Raw genomic sequence first — 18,513 nt, 5'->3', positions numbered from 1 at the left:
CAGGTGTGAGTCACTGTGTCCAGCCTGAGTTAGATTTTTATTTTAGAAAATGAGCGAATGAGGAAGGAGTCTCCTCAACTTGAAAGTTCATTGTTAGGAGCCATGCATTTTGAAGCTGTGGAGAGACAAGGAAGCACTGACCTTTTGTTTCCCCTCCACTGAAAACAAGTGGCCATCTCTGTCCTTTGCCAGCCATTTGGTAGCCATTGGCAGTGTCTAAGCAGGAGTTGTGAGGAAGGGCTGGGAATGACTTCTTGACTTAGGAAATTTCTCACAAGCCTTATGAGACACTTTCAGTTTGGAACAGAGAGGTACCAATGTCTTGGCCCACCCATGGAGAAGACAGAGCTACCTGCAGAGGGGACTTGAATACCTCGCTGACTCTCCAAAGTCTCAAACTTCACCATGGTATTTAGAACTCACTGGACATGGCGGTGACAGTGGCCAACAGTGGCAAAGTTGCTTTTGTTGCTATGGTGACATGTAAATGTTGCCATGGTGACACCTCTTTGAGTTACACTGGCTTAACCATGGGAAATTATGGGATGCATGTGCTACAAGGCAGATGACCATGCTACAGGGAGCAAGTGTTCCATCCTGAATAACATGAAGAAGAGTGGGTAGCAGCAGTGGCTTGAAAGTCCCATGCTTTCCAGGGAATCATTAGTAACTAGTGATTGGACTGACCTCATTTAAGGAAGTCTAAGTAAGCCTGCAGGAATGTAGCTAGAGCAAGAAGGATGGGTGTTCTTCAGGAGCTTTGATGGCTCATGGCTACCTTCATGTAAGGCCTTGGGGACCTTAGCTAAAGAGAATTGGATGGAATCTTTGCCTTGAGAGATTTGCGGGTGGAGAAAAGAGTGAACCCACTTTCGGAATGGAAGAAAGCAGTAGGTGTGGGGCATATGAGAGTTCCTCAGTGGAACCACAAGCATTCATCTCTGGGGGTGGTCTCTCAGCATGAGGCAGAAAGGGATTGAGTGTGTACAGTGACCCACAGTCTCCCAGTTACAGTCAAATGCCAAATGGTGTGCATGTTCTCTAGCTTTGCCTGCCAACCTCATTGTGAGAGCCCTTCCCACCCCAACATGGCAGCCTTTCCCAGACGTGCAGCCCCAGAAGAGACATAGGTAGTAAGATCAGGGGCCTTCTTGAGCATGGAAAAATGAAATAAGTGCTTCCTCTTCCAAGTGCTTTTCTTGTGGGCCATACAAATCCTACCCCCCACCCCAATGCCTTAGAAAAATACATGTGTCCCAGGGTTCAAGTATAAGATGAAGTGAACGCGAAAGAACACTCAGGGTTGAGAATCTTGCTAACGGAAAGAGTGTGGGGGGAGGGGAGAGGGTGACATTTCAAAGTTTAAAAACTACAGAAATGAATTCACATTTGAGGGATCTTTCTTAGCCTTCTGTGGCTCCTTCTTTTGCTTGAGTGGGGCAGCTGGCTGGACTATTCTGGTCTTAAAAGCTGAAGGAAAGTTGGGCACTTGTGGCTCATGCCTGCAATCCTAGCTACTCAGGAGGCTGAGATCTGAGGATCAAGGTTCAAAGCCAGCTGGGGCACAAAAGGACCTGAGACTCTTATCTCCAATTAACCTCTAGAAAACGGGAAGTAAGACTTGGCTCAAGGATTAGGCGGTAGCTAGCAGAAGAACTCAGGGACAGTGCCCAGGCCCAGAGGTAGGGTGGTAGCCTTGAGCTGAAATGCTCAGGGATAGCACCCAGGCCCAGAGTTGAACCCACCAAAAAAAAAAAATAGGCTGAAAGGAGCTGAGTTTGTAAAGTGGTGTTGTTACTTTCTGTAGTAACAAAACAATTCACTATCCCCATCAAGCTGAGTGCAGTGACCCAGCCTTCTACATTAGTGTGAGTAGAGGTGTTTGCAGCCTGCATATCTTTTGGTTGGTTGGTGTAAGCTGTAGGCTTTATATAGGAGACTCTGCTGATAGGGAGCCTGCCTTGGCCAATGTCCTTGGGTCAGGTGTACCCACAGCTCTCTGTGGTGGCATCTTCAGGAGGGCCTGGCTTCGGAGCTCTTCTCTCTCATGATGTACCATCATGAGAAGGGGGAGGGGCAGTTGACGTTCCTTAGTGAGAAAGATTCAGTCTTGTGTTACAAGGCGACACTTGTCACTGACCACTTCTAAATGCTGGGAGATGACCCCTGGAGAGGAGGACATGCATGAGCTAGTCCAGTGTTCCTGTGGCACTGGAAGGAGGCATGTGCTTAAGCTCATCTAGAAGCCTCCTTTGGCAGATCACTTCAATGCTACTAAGACAAGCACTTCTACCTTGGGGGTGATCGGTGCTGCCAAGGCTCATTTTAGCAGGTCAAGGATGAATACTGAACCTTGCAGTTGGTTGTTGCAGAGTTGTCATTTATATTTTGTCGTGTATTGGGGAAAAATGTGATTAGCAAAGAAGTTGTGTAGCTATTTGTTGGATTTGGATGATTGAAAGAACAGGTGCTGGCAGCTGCTGTGCCGCCCCCCCCACCTTGCCCTGCAAATACAGGGAACAGAAGCAACCCACAGTGGGGTGGCTGCAACCAGCAGTTTTGCAAAGCTCTAGCCTGGCTACAAAAGGCACCGATGGCCATGAAGGGGGTGGGGTCTTGTCTGTGAGTGCTTGCATGTGAGGAATCAGGCCCACCCTGGTGGGATGACCAACCAGAGCCCCTCATGTAGGGCCCCCTGTTTTAGACAGGATATAGGAACCGTCCCTTGATTCAGGGATAGATATTTCAGTGTGCAGCATGAGAGTAAACCCTTTGAAGTTGTCTGTGAACTTGAATGTGAACTAGGAACCCCTGTCTCTGCTGTGTCAGGCCCTCCCCCTCCCTCGTTCTTTCAATACCACTGCACCCCTCTTTCTTCATTATCTCCCCAGTAGACACGCAAGTGGTATCCTGGTGCAGATGCCATTTTAGAGATATTTGGTCCCTTCCTGTATCATTCTCCCGTGTATTTCAAAATAATGACTTCAGCAAATGTTTCCATAGAGATTTTTAGGTCAGCCAGTCCAGCATGGTTGGACATTGCTACGGAGAGAGGTCTAGAGTGCTTTAAAGAGTTCCAGGTGCCTCGGCTCCCCTCATGCCCCAGCTACAAAAAGGTGGGAGCATGGCCTGCGCCTGGCTTCCTGCTGTACTTGCTGAATGGCTTCAGCCTGGCCCTTGCTTTAGAAAATTTCATTTCTGGGGGCTGTGAAGGAGCCCCATGTGCACACCGGTCTCCGTCACTCCCGGATCACCTTGGGCGTTCCTTCACTATTGTATTCTTGTCTTCCCCTCCCCTCAGGCGAGTACAGTTCTGGAAACAAACATGATTCCTTTGAAGCCCCAGAGGACAAAGATCTCCCTGTGGAGAAGTACTTTGTAGAGAGGACATCATCGGGGAATGAGCTGCCCACTGACCAGGTGGCTGCGGACATGCCGCACAGTCCCGCTCTCAGGCTGGACAGGAAGCGCAAAGTCTCAGGTGACAGCAGCCACACTGAGACTGCTGTGGAAGAGCTGCCAGAAGACCCGCTGCTGAAAGCCAAGCGAAGACGGGTCACGAAAGGTGAGCTCAGCTGGCTTGGGCATGCGCTTTAGCTGCCTGCTCGGGAGGCCTGTGCATGTGGCCAGTGCGGGTGGGCGGATGGACAGGAGGTGTGGACGTGTGGGCACGCTGCCCCTGTAAGCAGTGGGGAGGGGAGCCAAGGGGGCACGGCCATTCCCACTCTGCTCCTATCTCCCCTCCCTTTCAAGCCCCTGGGGGCGGGGTGACCCAAGACAAATAGGCCACCTGCTTGCCCAGTGAATGTGGCCACGCTCCTCCCCTTCCTCCCCCCCCCCATTAGTGATGTATTAAGACAGTTTGTTCCCCCCCAGGGGGCTTTTTGATTAATTTGTAGTTATTTCTCCATTAGATGACTGGCCTGAGAGGGAAATGACAAACAGTTCCTCTAACCACTTAGAAGACCCACATTATAGTGAGCTGACCAACCTGAAGGTGTGCATTGAATTAACAGGGCTCCATCCTAAAAAGCAACGCCACCTGCTACACCTTAGAGAACGGTGGGAGCAGCAGGTGTCAGCCGCAGAGAGCAAACCTGGCCGCCAAAGCAGGAAGGAAGTGACCCAGGCAGTTCAGCCTGAGGTCACAGCCCAGGGGAATAACCTCACTGAAGAGAAACCTGGCAGGAAAAGGGCAGAGGCCAAAGGCAACAGAGGCTGGTCGGAAGAGTCCCTCAAACCCAGTGACAATGACCCAGGTATGCAGAGGCCATCCTAGGTATGCTGGGAGGGTAGGAAGGGCCTTTAGTGTGGGGATTTGGGCCTTGGAAGTTGACTGACTAGGATGTGACAGGCAGGGAGTCCTTGTGCTCCGGCCACCAAGTCCTCCCCACTTCCTTCCTGGCCTCCCAATCCTCAGGCTGTCTCCAGGTCCTGATCACCACCAGGCCCAGTGGGTGGGAGAGCAGGAAGAGCTGGCTTCTGTCCTTATGTCCTGGCTCTTTGAAGAAACTTGCCATTTGGCATTTTGTGGGTTAACCTGTTTGCCATTTGAATAGGGGATAATTAAAATATTAATGCTTTGAAAACATAATTGGTATATCTTTAAAAACTGAAGCTCCAGTGATCAGTGCTAACAATGGGGCTTTTCTTCCTGCACTGGCTACAACTGTGTAACGCCTGCTTCTTCTCCCCTCCCCCTCTCCCCATCCGCCGCCATCCCCCCCCCCCCACTTAGGCTTGCCTGTGTTCTCCGGCTCTCCGCCCATAAAGAACCTTTCATCCACCAATGCAAGCGGCAAAAAGCAGACTCAGCCAAGCTGCACGCCAGCCTCGAGGCCGCCTGCCAAACAGCAGAAAATTAAAGAAAGCCAGAAGACAGATGTGCTGTGCACAGACGAAGAAGAGGATTGCCAGGCTGCCTCCCTGCTGCAGAAATACACGGACAACAGTGAGAAGCCATCCGGGAAGAGACTGTGCAAAACCAAGCACTTGGTACCTCAAGAATCCAGGCGGGGCTTGCCAATCACTGGGGAATACTACGTGGAAAACACTGACGGCAAGGTACCTCCCGGACCATCCTCTTCCTCTCTGGCCTGTTCTTGGGGATGCAGAACTCTCCTTTTCTGGGACTCCTCTCCAACAAAAGATGGGGAGGGGGTGTCTTTTTTTCTGCAGACTTTTGTCACTCAGGGAAGAGGGCAAAAGGGATAGGAAGGGACCCCAACTTTACACACCGTTTGGTCTTATGACAGGTGACTGTCCGGAGATTCAGAAAAAGGCCGGAGCCCAGTGCAGATTACGATTTGTCACCAGCCAAGCAGGAGCCCAAGCCTTTCGATCGCTTGCAACAGTTGCTACCAGCCTCCCAGGCCACACAGCTGCCACGCTCTAATTCCCCTCAAGAGGCCACCCAGTCTCGCCCCATGCCACCAGAGGCGCGGAGGCTAATTGTGAACAAGAATGCCGGTGAGACCCTCCTGCAGCGGGCAGCCCGGCTGGGCTATGAGGTGCGTGTGCCAGGCTTGGGCAGCCAGTAGCTGCTTCTCCAAGTCTGGGGTGGAGGTGGGGAGTGTGAGGACTGGCTGATTCCGGGCAAGGAAGGGCGGAGGGAGCAGAGCCCACTCTGCACATGGGGGCATGCTGCTTGGTGAGCCCCACTCTGATGGTGTCTCTGGTGTTGAGTTCCTATTGAGGCAGGTAAGCTGCTATGGCTTATCTCTGATCGAAAGGCTGACATAACCCAGGCCTTGGCATCTGGAGGAATTTTAATGAGCCTGTTTTGAGTTCTGATTAGCTCTATATGGTATTACTTGTCTCGCGACCCAGGAGAACTAATCTCTCACTTCACTCTAACCGATACAAGTAACTAGTATTAACCGAATTACCAGATGAGGAAACTGTAAGCGCGCGCGCTCTCTCTCTCTCTCTCTCTCTCTCTCTCTCTCTCTCTCTCTCTCTCTCTCTCTCTCTCTTTTTTGCTCCAGGCAGGATCTCAAACTCTAGAGCTAGTAGATGCCTCCTACTCCAGCAGCTTTCCACATAGACACACTTGTCCGTTGAAATAGTGATGTAATAGCCCACAGGGCAAAGACATTTTTTTCTGCTGGCATCAGCCTTCTAGAAGTTGGCTGGTGAAAACCTCAAGCTGAGTGTGGAGGTATGGAGCTGAGGATTGCTGTGGTAGAGGATCCAGGCTGGCCTGTGCCCAAGATTGAGCTGCTAGGGTTTGTCAGGAGCCCCGACCCTTGCCCCTTCACTGCGGTTTGCCCATTGTGTTTCTTCCTGGTGGGATCACCAGGCTTTTCTCCCCTTGACTCAGAGTTCAGCCCTGAGGCATGGCTGTGAGGTAGGAATTTGAAGTCAGTTCTTACCTCTGAGACTAAGTAATGTGTTTTGGGTTCTATGTGCTCTTGTTTGTTTGAGCCAATATGTCTTTTTTTGTGATCCCTGGATTATTTTACAGAGAACTCACTGGAAGCATTTGGTAATTAGCTTGGTTATTTGTGGATTAACTCCAAGTGGCAGCCAGTAGTTTCCGAACTAGCTAAGAACAGCAACTACTACCTGTGGTGGATATAGTTATTTCCCTACCCAACCGGCAGGCCTGCCTAACATTGATGCCACAGCAAGCTCTGGAGTTCTGAGGAGAGGGGAAGGCAAGCTAGAGGGTGGGCAAGCTCCATGGTCAAATGGAGAACTGAGAACTTCAGCCTGGCCTTTGATCTTGGTATGTCTCCACCCATCTCATCCCTTTACGACCTGAGAAGGTGAGAATTTAGGAGACTTCCTACATTCATCCATACCCCCAGATCTTATGAGGCCTCTTAAGAAACCCAGATGGTGGATCTGAAGCCTGAACCAAGGGACACTTGATCCCATTCTTTGTTTATTTGTAAGCCAGTCCTGGGGCTTGAATTCAGGGCCTGGGTACCATACCGGAGCTTCTTTTGCTCAAGGCTAGTACTCTACCACATGAGCCACAGTGCCACTTCTAGCTCTTTCTGTTTATATGGTACTGACAAATCAAACCTAGGGTTTTGTGCATGCTAGACAAGCACTTTACCCTAAGCCACATTCCCAGCCCCAATCCCACTTTACATCTTTGATGATGGCTGAAGTGCCTAATGACTCAAGCCTATATGAGCTTAGCTACTCAGAAGGCTGAGATGTAAGGATCTCCAGCTAATGACTAAAAAGCTGAAAGTGGAGCTGTGGCTCAAGTAGTAGAGCTTTATCCTTGAGCAACAACGCAGAGCAATAGCAACAACAACAATAATAATAATAATCCACAAAAAACAGTTCAGGGACAGTGCCCCAGGCTGAGTTCAAGGCCCTGACCACCACTTAGGAAAGAAAAGGAAAAAAAATGAATGACTTTACCCCACCCTACCCCCCAGCCCTTTCAAATGTAAATTCCATAGGTCAGCAGTCCCTGTCTACCCCTTCCCCAAGAATGTTTTAACTACTTGATAAAGGTTTTCACTGGGAATCTGACTTCCTGAGATTTCTTTAAGCAGAATTTGAAATGTTGGTATGGGGGGGGTGGGCATTCAGTGTGGCAATTCAAACCTTTTAAAGTAAAGGACAATTTGCCTTCCTGTTTGCCTGTGCTGTTTGAATGCATAGCTTTCGAAAGAGTTTTCTAGAAGTTAGTCTTTGCCATTGTTTCCTGTTTGGCTAAAGATACCTGGGCAATAAAAAAGCCATCCCTGTCTGAGCTTTGTTTCCTGTTACTCCTGAAAGCTTAAAACATCTCTCTTCTGATGTGCCTTAACCGGACACCTTTACCTTCCCCTCCTGTTAAGGAGGCTTCTGTGTCTGAGGCTAAATTGCCAGTGTACAACCACATGCTTGCGCATTTAGTGGTGATGGTTAAATTTTCTATGAATTGAATAAATCATGTTTTTAAAAAAGTTAATGAGGCATTTAATTAATTAACAATGTCGGGTTTATGGCCTTTATGGTTACATTTTGCAGTTAATGGCATTGGGCTTATAGCTGCTTAACAGAGAATTGTCCAACAAAAACAGTTTGATTTTTGTTTGGTAATGGTTGGGTTGCCCTTCAAACGCTCCCATTTTCTGGCATAGGAAATAAACCAGGAGATCTGAGAGGTAGGTGGCACATCTTCACCAGTGTCTTTGCTGGTGGCAGCAAAGGAGAGTGTGTTCAGCCCATTTGATCCCCAAAAGAAGGGCCTTTTGAATCTTCCCAGCAGAATACGCACCGAACTACATGGGGATGGTGGGACTTAACCCATTTGGACCTCAATTTCCCCAACGGTTACATACCAGACCACCCACTGTTTTTTTGCATGCTGTCTCCTAGGCCACTGGGAGATCAATTGAGACATTGCCTGGGGTTGGGGGTGTGGATTGCAATGAATGAGTCAAGTATTAGCAATGCAGTGGAGTTAGGACCGAACATGGCAGAGCATCTCGCCTGGTCGTGGGGTTACTCCAGCCTCTTATGCCATTCCTCCAGGAAAAGAGAGAGTTGACTGACTCTCGGTGTATTTTGACATCCTTTCATTTCTAGGTTCCCTCACATCAGCCCTAGCAGCAATGAAGGTTTCCAGGTGAGGGCCATAATTGTCAGAACAAATAAACCCTGGGTTGAGAGGACACCAGGCAGGCCGTGGGGATCCAAGTAAATTGATCCATGCACAGCAGTCTGGTGGTGCTTTCGAGCTGATCCCAGAGTCACGTGACAGGATTTCTCCCTGGCTGGGGCACACAACTCATTAGCTTGAAGCCGTCCACTCGAGTCTGGCTAGTGAGGGCCTGTGAAAAGAGCAGCGGCTTCATGCGGTATCCTGGATACCAGTGCTCAGGGCAGGTGGCCTGGGGGTGTGCAGGACTGTGAGCTTCCTTGCAGGTTAGGACCTGAAGGAAGAAGCACTGTGGGCATGCCTTCGCTCTTCCTTCTCTTGTTTTGGAAGGCAAGTGCCTCAGAGATCTGAAACTATGGGGCAAGGACAGCCAGGTTTTGCCAGCATGCAGCTTTAGGGTTCATGGGGTGAGGGGTGTAGAACATTCTGGAACATTCTAGTTAGAAACTCAGATGAGTGCTCACCTTTGAAGCTTCCTTGAAAAGGAAAGGTTTCTCAGAAGCACTGTGTGTCCTGGGGTGGGGAGGGGACTATTTTAGATCTAACCGTTGTTTTTATGAAGGATGGCCACTGGGCACCCCTCCCCCCTATTCCCCTTTGAGCCACCCACACCGTGCTCAATCCTCTGTCTGGGAAGTCAGTAGCTCTCTGCTGGGCATGACTCAAGAGGCAAATAGTGTTGCTTGTTTTCTAGTGGCAGATACAGTGCTGTGTTTGAAAACTTTCTTAATCAAGGTAATAAAACATTGAATAAATTACTGCTCTGCTTACTGGGAGCAGTTCATATTAATATTTTAGCACACCGAAGAAGTAGGATTCATAACATTGGTTCTGCGCAGTGTTGACACAACACGTTCTACAAAGGGAACAGGGTAGGCTTGTTTCATGTTGTTCTTAAGATGTGTAGGTCAAAAGATGTGTAGTCTATCGGATTTCTGTCATTATGATGAGGATATGCTATTGATTTGGCCCCAATATGAGTTCTATCATCTTTTCATACTGGGGATGGAACCCAGATAGCTTTGTACACCAAGGGCTCTACCCCTGAGCTACACTCCTAGCCCTTTTTTGTGTTGTGTTTGGTGATGTTACTTGGTATATAAAAACAGTTCTTGGAACTGGGAGTTTGGCCTAGTGGTAGAGTGCTTGCCTAGCATGCACGAAGACCCAGGTTCAATTCCTCAGTACCACATACATAGAAATAAGCCGGAAGTGGTGCTGAGGCTCAAGTGGTAGAGCTCTAGCCTTGAGAAAGTCCAAGGACAGTGCTCAGGCCCTGAGCTCAAGCCCAGGACTGGCAAAAAAAAAAGAGTTCTTGATGGGCTGGAAATGTGGCCTAGTGGTAGAGTACTTCCCTAACATGCATGAAGCCCTGGGTTCGAATCATCAGTACCACATAAAAAGAAAAGGCTGGAAGTGGCACTGTGGCTCAAGTGGTAGCCTTGAGCATAGGGAGGCTCTGGGACAGTGTCCAGCTCCTGGACTTTCCAAGGGTTCACCTACTCGTAGTTGAGGATAGTTTATTGGATCATTCAGTCCCTCATCTGCCATTGGTTGTCCCTCCCTTGATCTCAACTTGTATCATCATTCAATACTACCTATTGAATGACCTCACGCAGTGAAGAATGCTCTGGGTCTTTGAAATAGCTATAGCTGAATTCCTCTTCCCAGTCTGTGCCAAGCACGAGCTCTCAATTTGTATCCTCTCAACACGTTTGTGGGGGCTTGGGGATTTTCCTAGAGCAGAGAGAAGAAGGTTGGGAGAAGTTGAAGCCTAACTTAGGGCCAGTTGTCAGCTGGGGCAACATGCCAGCTTTCAAGCCACAGTCACTGGCCTGCAGAACCCTGTCCTCATCCCCAAGCCTTTTACCTTCTGTGTTCATCCCTATGGCTGCTGGGGCCTCAAGACTATGCTTAAAACCATGTGAAAAAGTCTCGCTTGTGATGTCACAGTGTGGGCATCTGATGGTTTCCTGTCCTCCTCCTTGCAGGAAGTGGTCTTGTACTGCCTGGAGAACAAGATCTGTGATGTGAATCATCGTGACAATGCAGGTTACTGTGCTCTGCATGAAGCTTGTGCTAGGGGATGGCTCAACATTGTTCGACACCTCCTGGAATATGGCGCTGATGTCAACTGCAGTGCTCAGGATGGAACGAGGTCAGTGGTGTCTGGCTTTTAGCCTGGCCCTGCTGGAGCTGGCCAGGAGTTCTCCAGGATGTGGGAACCTTAGGAAGAAGGACAGAGTGAACTGATTCCGTTCTAGAATGTTCCAACGTCGATCTTGCTGGCAGATTCCCATGTAAAGTTCCCACGCACTCAATCTGAGTTAGTCCTGCAGTGTTCCTCTGAAGGATAATTGCCTTTTTAGGACCCTGGATGATCATGTAGAGCCACTGTTGTATTTTAAACAGTGAACTGAAAGTCCTAGGAATTCAGAGGGCCCAACTGGTCCTCATCCCATACTTGACCTCACTTTACTGTCCAAGACCCCATGCAAATCATCACACACATTCACCTGGTGTGTGAGAGGATGCTAGCCTGGCGGCGACCTAACAGTTAGGAGAAGGTTAGGAAAATCCTGATGGTTGTGAGGATAGCCAAATGTAAATATTTTGGATCTTTCATGCTTTGTTAACAGTATTACCTTAGGATGGAGCTGTCGAAAAGGGTGGGGGGTGTTATACTCTTTGCAGAGGTTTCTAGGCAGAAAGTTATAGGTTTGTGTGGGGTTCTGGCATCAGGCTCAGGAAAATCCTATACCATTCAAATCCTTCATACCTGGTTTCTTGTCTTCAAAGAAATCAGAGGTGCCAAGTGCCAGTGGCTTACACCTGTAATCTTAGTTACTCAGGAGGCTGAGAGCCGAGAATCACAGTTCCAAGCCAGCCAGGCAGAACGGTCCATGAAATTCTTATAGTGCTACCCTTGAGTAGAAAATCTCAGGGGCAGTTCCCAGACCTTGTTCAAACTCCACAACCGACAACAACAACAAAAACCAAATCGGACAGATGTTGCTTGCTTCCCCTACTCCCCACCCCACAGCTTGTTCCACTGACTTTCATAAGTATGAAACTTCTACTCCCTGTAAGTTCCCTTCTCATGAGCTGTTAATGCCTACTTGAATTAATTGAAAATACTTTCATTTTATAGTTAAGTTCCTTCTTTAGGGCCAGGAATAAAATGATTGCGGCTTTGGAACTTAGGCTTGAAAACTCCTTTCACCTGTCCTGTAGAGTTAGGTGTGCAGATTGCTGAGTACTTGGATGCTTGACCTTAGACCTGTCACTGCCCTATTGTCCATAAAAGGACATCTTCTGAGTGAAATGGTACCCCCAGAAGCTTGGCATACGAGGTACCCATGTGCTCCATTTGTACCTGTTACTGCACCAGGCTACTTAAGCTGAGGCTTATTTATGTCATTGTGTATCTCTTGGCAGGCCTCTGCACGATGCTGTGGAGAATGATCATCTGGAGATTGTCCGATTGCTTCTTTCCTATGGTGCTGATCCTACTTTGGCCACTTACTCAGGTAGAACCATCATGAAAATGACCCACAGCGAACTTATGGAAAAGTTTTTAACAGGTAAGACAAGATCCAAGGAATGTTCTTGCCCACACTTAGATTGGGGATTGGGGTATGTGTAGCTCAGTGGCAGAGTTCTTATCCATGTTGTGATGAATACCAACAGACAGGCCTCTGGCAGCCTACAAGAAGAAAACATGTCTGTCTCTTCTAGTACGCAATGATTTTGTAGCCTCATTCAGCCTGATTATTTCCCCGCTACTGCTTTAAGACAGTGGCCAGGAGTTTGATCTTTTGTGTGGAGAAGCCCTATTCGAGTTGATCTCTTCATGATGATGTTTTAAGAGATTTCATATGGGTATTTGTATTTTTAATCAATGCCGTTTTCACCTATACCACATGTCTGCCTGAGGCAATCTGAGCTTCCCACTCTCAAACTTGCTTGGCAGTTCTGTGGTGTTTGGTCATAAGATATCCTGTCTTTTAAGCTCCTGGCTTTACCAGATTCTTCAAGCAGGAGCTCACATCTTTACTGTTTCTGTAGTTAAATTCCTTCTATGGGATAGTACTGGCAAAGAATGCCCCCAATGCACTTTCTATTCACACTCATTTACCTTCACTTATACTTAAGAAGAGCAGCTTAGGGTATCAGAGAAGAGATACATAAAGTACAGTGCCACTTTAGTTTTGCAGGTGAGCAGTGAAAAGATGTTGATGGACCAATCATGATCGTGAATTTGTAGGGAGAAAAGGCCAATGGCATCTTGGGTAGACTTCATCTTGTTTCCCCCTCTTTCTCTGTAGATTATTTAAATGATCTACAGGGTCAAACTGAAGATGACTCCAGTGGCGCTTGGGAGTTTTATGGCAGCTCTGTGTGTGGTAAGTGAGGAGCAGGGTTGCGGCAGTGGGGAGTGAGCAGGTTGGAACAAACTGTTCTGTCTGCTGGGTGAGGCAGGTGGGTGGTGGGTACTAGAAACAAGTGTCAGTTGGGAAAAGATCTTAGAGTCCCCCTTTATTTGTTGTTGGATATATGAATTGACGTTGAATTGAAGTCCTGCCATAGCTTACCTATTCTTCTCTCTTATCTGTTCTACATTAGAACCAGATGATGAAAGTGGATATGATGTTTTAGCAAACCCCCCAGGACCAGAGGACCCCGATGATGATGATGATTCCTACAGTGACATGTTTGAATTTGAGTTTTCAGAGAGCCCCCTCTTGCCATGTTATAACATCCAAGTGTCCGTCGCTCAGGGGTAAGAATGGCTGCTCTCTTGGGGTGGCAAGAGTTAGAAACACCCTTTAAGCATATGAGGGTGGGAGATTGAACCCTTCCTTCCTCCCTCCTTTCCTTTCCTTTCCTTTCCTTTCCTTTCCTTTCCTTTCCTTTCTCCCCTCCTTCCCTCCTTCCCTCCTTCCCTCCCTGCCTCCCTGCCTCCCTGCCTCCCTCCTTCCCTCCCTCCCTCCCTCCCTCCCTCCCTCCCTCCCTCCCTCCCTTCCTTCCTTCCTTCCTTCCTTCCTTCCTTCCTGTCCTTCCTTCTCTCCTTTGTCTTTTTTCTCTCTCTCCCTCTCTCCTCTCTTCCTCTTCACTGTTAAGTAGATGTATAAAGGGGGTACTATTCCATAAATTAGGTCTGAGTATAATGCTTCTTGATTGATATCACCCCTTCCATCATTGTTTGCCCCCATTTTTCACAAATGGCACAAAATATGGTAGACCTTCACTAGAAAGAAAAAAGCAAGCAAGCTAGCTAGCTAGCTTGATTGTATCCACCAGAGTTGTGGATGAAGCACGGTGTGGTATAAACTGCCCTCTCCAAAGAGTTAGACTCAGTTCGCCTCTCGGGCATTGAAGTCAGTAGCTAGTTTCACAGAAAGAAGACTCGTTGTCTTGAACACGTATGCCTTGCCAGTGACAAAAATCAGAGAGTGGCAGCTTGTACAGAAAGAATGTAACACTTTCCTTCTCCGTATCATTACCCCCAAAAGAATTGACTGGGCCTGAAATGCAAGAAAGGAAAGGAGAAATGGGATTTTGTGTTTATGCTCTCTTAATGAGGGTCCAAAAATCGGTCAGAGAGGTTGGGATTCATTGTGAATCTTCCCTCACTGATTACAGAGGGCAACTGGGGAGACATGAACTGAGTTGTGGCCAAATCTGGAAGAGCAAGATACTCCTTATTCATTTCTATCAACAATCAGAGAGAGCAATGGGTCTTGTACCAATAGCTCTCCCTAGTATGTGTTCTCTCTGTAAAACCAGATACGTCTGCAAAACCAGAGTTTTGCAGCTGTAAGTACTCTGCCTCCCCTTTAAAGAGGACAGCAGTGTGAGAGGAAGTATGATGAGAACTGCAGTGGGTAGGAGCAGAAAGGGAACCAGATCAAAATTTAAACTGCTGGCAACAACTAGTCAGGTTATGATAGTTAGTAATTGGTAGCACTTTTTACTTTTGCCAGGAACCTAAGCCACTCCCCTTTCAATTTTGTAGGCCACGAAACTGGCTACTGCTTTCAGATGTGCTGAAAAAGTTGAAAATGTCCTCTCGCATATTCCGCTGCAATTTTCCCAGTATGGAAATTGTCACCATCGCAGAGGCGGAGTTTTACCGTCAGGTTTCTACAAGTCTCTTATTCTCTTGCTCCAAAGACCTGGAAGCCTTCAACCCTGAAAGCAAGGAGCTGTTAGATCTTGTGGAATTCACAAATGAGCTCCAGACACTGCTGGGCTCCACCATGGAGTGGCTCCACCCCAATGGCTCAACCTCAGAAGACTACTGGTGAGCGCACCAGCCCCGCCCCGCCCCGCCCCACTGTGTACAGTGTGTTATAGTGTTAATCCTTGTGCATATGTGTCATAATACGACTATTTCTGTAAAGAAAGGACACTATTACATATGAAAATATCTCTTCTTTATATAAGAGAAATTACTCCAGTCAGAAGAACCTAGAAGCCCATTGTTTTCTTTTTAAAATTTTAAGTCAGTTTTTACGAAATTATAATGTTCTTTTACTTTTCAATGCACACGTGCTTTGAGATGTGTATGTTTGTTTTTACTTGGAACATTTGTTTTCTTTTCTTAAGGAGAAAAATGGAGCTCCACACTTTGACGTAATTTCATACAATGCTCTGGTGACAGAGGCCCTAAACTGTAATGTGTGGTCAGAACCGTGTGGTTGTTTGTGGGAGCGAATTCGGTGAAGGCACTTGTGGTGGTGTACTTTTATGTTTTGTTTACAGAGTACCTGCTTGGGCCAGGTAAATGCTATTGGATGTAATCCAGTAGTGTGTAATATAAATCAAACCATGTCCACACACAACAACTAATTGTATGAAACTTTTATATCCTAATTTAAAAGCTGTGAAATTACTTTTCACGCATCAAACCGGATTGTTTATATGTTTAAACATTTTATGCTCTTATTTAAAGAAGACTTTGAGCTATTTTTTTCTGTACCCTGTAAAATATTGAAAACTAACATAATATGTTGAGGTTGCTTGAAAAATGTACATAAAACTAAAATTTTCTGAATTGTGTGTTTATGTTTGAAATCTGTGTTTTAACTTTGTAAGTAAATTCTCTGCCTTTGTATTTATATTTTACAAAAATTTTCTTAAAAGGCAATAAACCTGTTGAGGAAAGAGAAAATTGAAGTACTTGGTGTCCTATGTATTCCCAAAGTATTGATGTTGACACTGGTCTCTTTACATTGATGAATTCCTTATAGATAACTTACAAGTTACTCAAACCAAATCAAACTAGAGGATTCCAGAGGAATTATGGTCAGCAAAAGATTTGAAATCTTATTCTGTGGAACCAGTTCTTATACATACATACATCTGTTTTCTTGTCCTAGGTTCTGGGTGTTACCCAGGACCACATGTTTTAGGCAAGTGTTCTTAACAGTGGGCCACAACCCCTTCCCCCCCAACCCCTGTCGGTCATGGGGCTGGAGCTCTGGACCTGGGCATTGTCACTGAGCTCTTCAGCTCAAGGCTGTCACTCTACCACTTGAGCCACAACACCACTTCCAGTTCCCTGGTGGTTAACTGGAAATAAGAGCCTCGAAGACTTTCATGCTCGGGTTGATTTTTGAATTGAGATCCTCAGTTCTCAGCCTCCTGAGTAGCTAGGATTACAGGTGACAACCACCAGCGCCCAGCTCTCTCCCTCTTTTTGAAATAGGATGGTTGTCCATCTGGGCTCTAACACAACTTTACACCCCACTAGTTGGGATTACAGGCTGTACCACGATGCCTGTCTAACTCTTCAGTCCTCTGTCCGTTAAAAAAGCACTGCATTTGTTGTCACTTAACTTCCTCTAGGCCTCTTTTTGTTCTACCTTTAGCCTGTTACCAAGTTCTAACTCCCTACTGCTTTTACTTTTTCCAAGAAGAGTCTGTTTTGAGTACTGTCGATTGCTTCCATCCTGCATCCTTTTCACATTTGCCCTTCACTTCAGGCTAAGCTGAAAACTATTTGACTCCCTTGCAGCTAGCTTTTAATCTCCAGTACTGAAAGAATGGAGAGGGGGAGGGACACTGCTAGCTAGTACCGAACCAGCATTTCAGCAGCTTTGTAGGTGATGAGATATATTAGCAGTTATGGCAGCAGGCAATTTCTAATCCTTAGCAGAGATTGTTCTTCAAACTCAAGGTCCCAAAGTTTTTCTTCAGTTGTTCCTCTAACTTCTGAAGTCTTTTTCCAAAGACCTCAAACTATGCCAACAGCCATTTGTGTTTAGCATGCACACAGAACACAGGGTGGAGAGGGACAGCCAGATCAAGGGAGACTATGTGTGAGGGAGAGACCTGCAAATTCTGAAGCCTGGTAGGAAAGAAAAGGAAGACATGGTTAGGAATGAGGAAATCCAGCATGCTCATGAGAACTGATTGAAATTCAGGTGTATATTTGGAAAACAAAGGCAGAAAGTAAGGTTTTTTTTTCCCTTTGACCTATTTAATTTCTCAGTTCAAACAAAACAAAAATGCCAGGTGCTGGTGGCTCATGCCCATAATCGTATCTCCTCAATGGGGTGGGATCTAAGGATCATAGTTCAAAACCAGCTTAGGCAGGAAAATCCATGAGACTTATCTCTAGCCACCAAAAAGCAGAAATGGAGCTGTGGCTGAAGTGGTAGAGCACCAATCTTTAATTTATTTTTATTTTATTATTATTTTTTTTTTGTGGGTCATGGGACTTAAACTCTGCCTGGGCGCTGTCCCTGAGCTCTTAAGCTGGAAGCTACTACCCTACCCCTGAGCCAAGCCCCACTTTCCTTTTTCTAGAGGTTAATTGGACATAAGAGTCTCAGGTCATTTTGTGTCTGGGCTGGCTTTGAACTTTGATCCTCAGATCTCAGTCTCCTGAGTAGGATTACAGGTATGAGCCACCATGCTGGCTGAGCACCAGTCTTGAATGAAAAAGCTAAAGGAAAACTCCATGTCCTTAGTTCAATGCCCAGTACCAGTACACACACACACACACACACACACACACACACACACACACACACACACATTCTTTAAGAAAAGAACAAAAGCCAGGCACTAGTGGCTCATGCCTGTAATCCCTGCTGATCTGAGGTTCTGGTCCAAAGCCAGCCCCAGCAGGAAAGTACATGAGACTCTCCAATAAACCACTCTGAAAAAGCCAGAAGTGGTGCTATAGCTCAAGTGGTAAAGCACTAGCCTTGAGCACATAAGAGGCTCTGGAACAGTACCAAGCCTTGAGTTCAAACCTTGAGTTCATCATCAACAAAAAAAGTCCAGAAACCCAGAAGTTCTTGTCAGGCAGAACTAGCACCCCTCCCCCACCTGACCACAACCACAGGTAATGACTGACAGGGTGGTGGGAAACAGCTCTCTGTGAGGAAGAGCTGAGGGGTAGAGATGCCATCACCACGGTCAGGCCCAGTGAAACTCCCCAGGTAAGCAGGTATCACAGGTAACATCTTGGTGGGGGTAGTGTTCATTTCCATGAGTAGAGAATTGGGTGTAATCAGCCAGTAATACATAAATTCTAGAGCCAAAAAGGGTATATGTCTGTAATCCCAGTTACTCATGAGGGCAAGGCAGGAAGATTGCTTGAGCCCAGGAGTTAGAGGCCAGCCTAAGTAACAAGACCTTGTCTCCAAGAGGAAAAAAAAAAAGTAAAAAGCCTTCTAGAATTTTCAAATCACATTTGTGGCTTGTCTTTTAAAAATTGCCTTGCTATTGCTAGAACCCAAGACCTTGCTGATATACCTCCAGCCCCTCTCCCTTTGCTCTTTTTTTTCTTATTTGCTTAGTTTATCCAGCCCAGACCTGGAGCTTGAACTCAGGGCCCAGGCCCTGTCCTTGAATTTCTTCAAGGTCAGCAATCTACCACA

At 46.9% G+C, this 18,513-nt stretch overlaps 1 protein-coding gene across 6 annotated transcripts in view; it reads left to right on the top strand.

The window, feature by feature from the left end:
- Window positions 1-15,720, top strand: part of Bcor (BCL6 corepressor) — a 44,532-nt gene extending 28,812 nt beyond the window's left edge. For 3 of the 6 annotated variants that reach the window (XM_090326876.1, XM_090326877.1, XM_090326875.1), the window contains 9 exons: window positions 3,302-3,565; window positions 3,915-4,259; window positions 4,739-5,064; window positions 5,256-5,510; window positions 10,606-10,772; window positions 12,053-12,198; window positions 12,943-13,020; window positions 13,241-13,397; window positions 14,634-15,720. In XM_090326876.1, coding sequence (XP_090183002.1) covers window positions 3,302-3,565; window positions 3,915-4,259; window positions 4,739-5,064; window positions 5,256-5,510; window positions 10,606-10,772; window positions 12,053-12,198; window positions 12,943-13,020; window positions 13,241-13,397; window positions 14,634-14,925 — 2,030 coding nt within the window. In that variant the 3' untranslated portion in view covers window positions 14,926-15,720. The remainder of the gene's footprint in view (window positions 1-3,301; window positions 3,566-3,914; window positions 4,260-4,738; window positions 5,065-5,255; window positions 5,511-10,605; window positions 10,773-12,052; window positions 12,199-12,942; window positions 13,021-13,240; window positions 13,398-14,633) is intronic. The other 3 variants (XM_090326879.1, XM_090326878.1, XM_090326880.1) reach the window with 2 other exon arrangements.
- Window positions 15,721-18,513: the final 2,793 nt, after the last annotated feature.

Source organism: Megascapheus bottae, chromosome X, assembly GCF_031878675.1.
Source record: "Megascapheus bottae isolate mThoBot1 chromosome X, mThoBot2.hap1, whole genome shotgun sequence".
NCBI classification, from domain to species: domain Eukaryota; kingdom Metazoa; phylum Chordata; class Mammalia; order Rodentia; family Geomyidae; genus Megascapheus; species Megascapheus bottae.
Note: the sequence above shows the minus strand (reverse complement) of the source record. Positions and strands in the feature narration are given on the sequence as shown.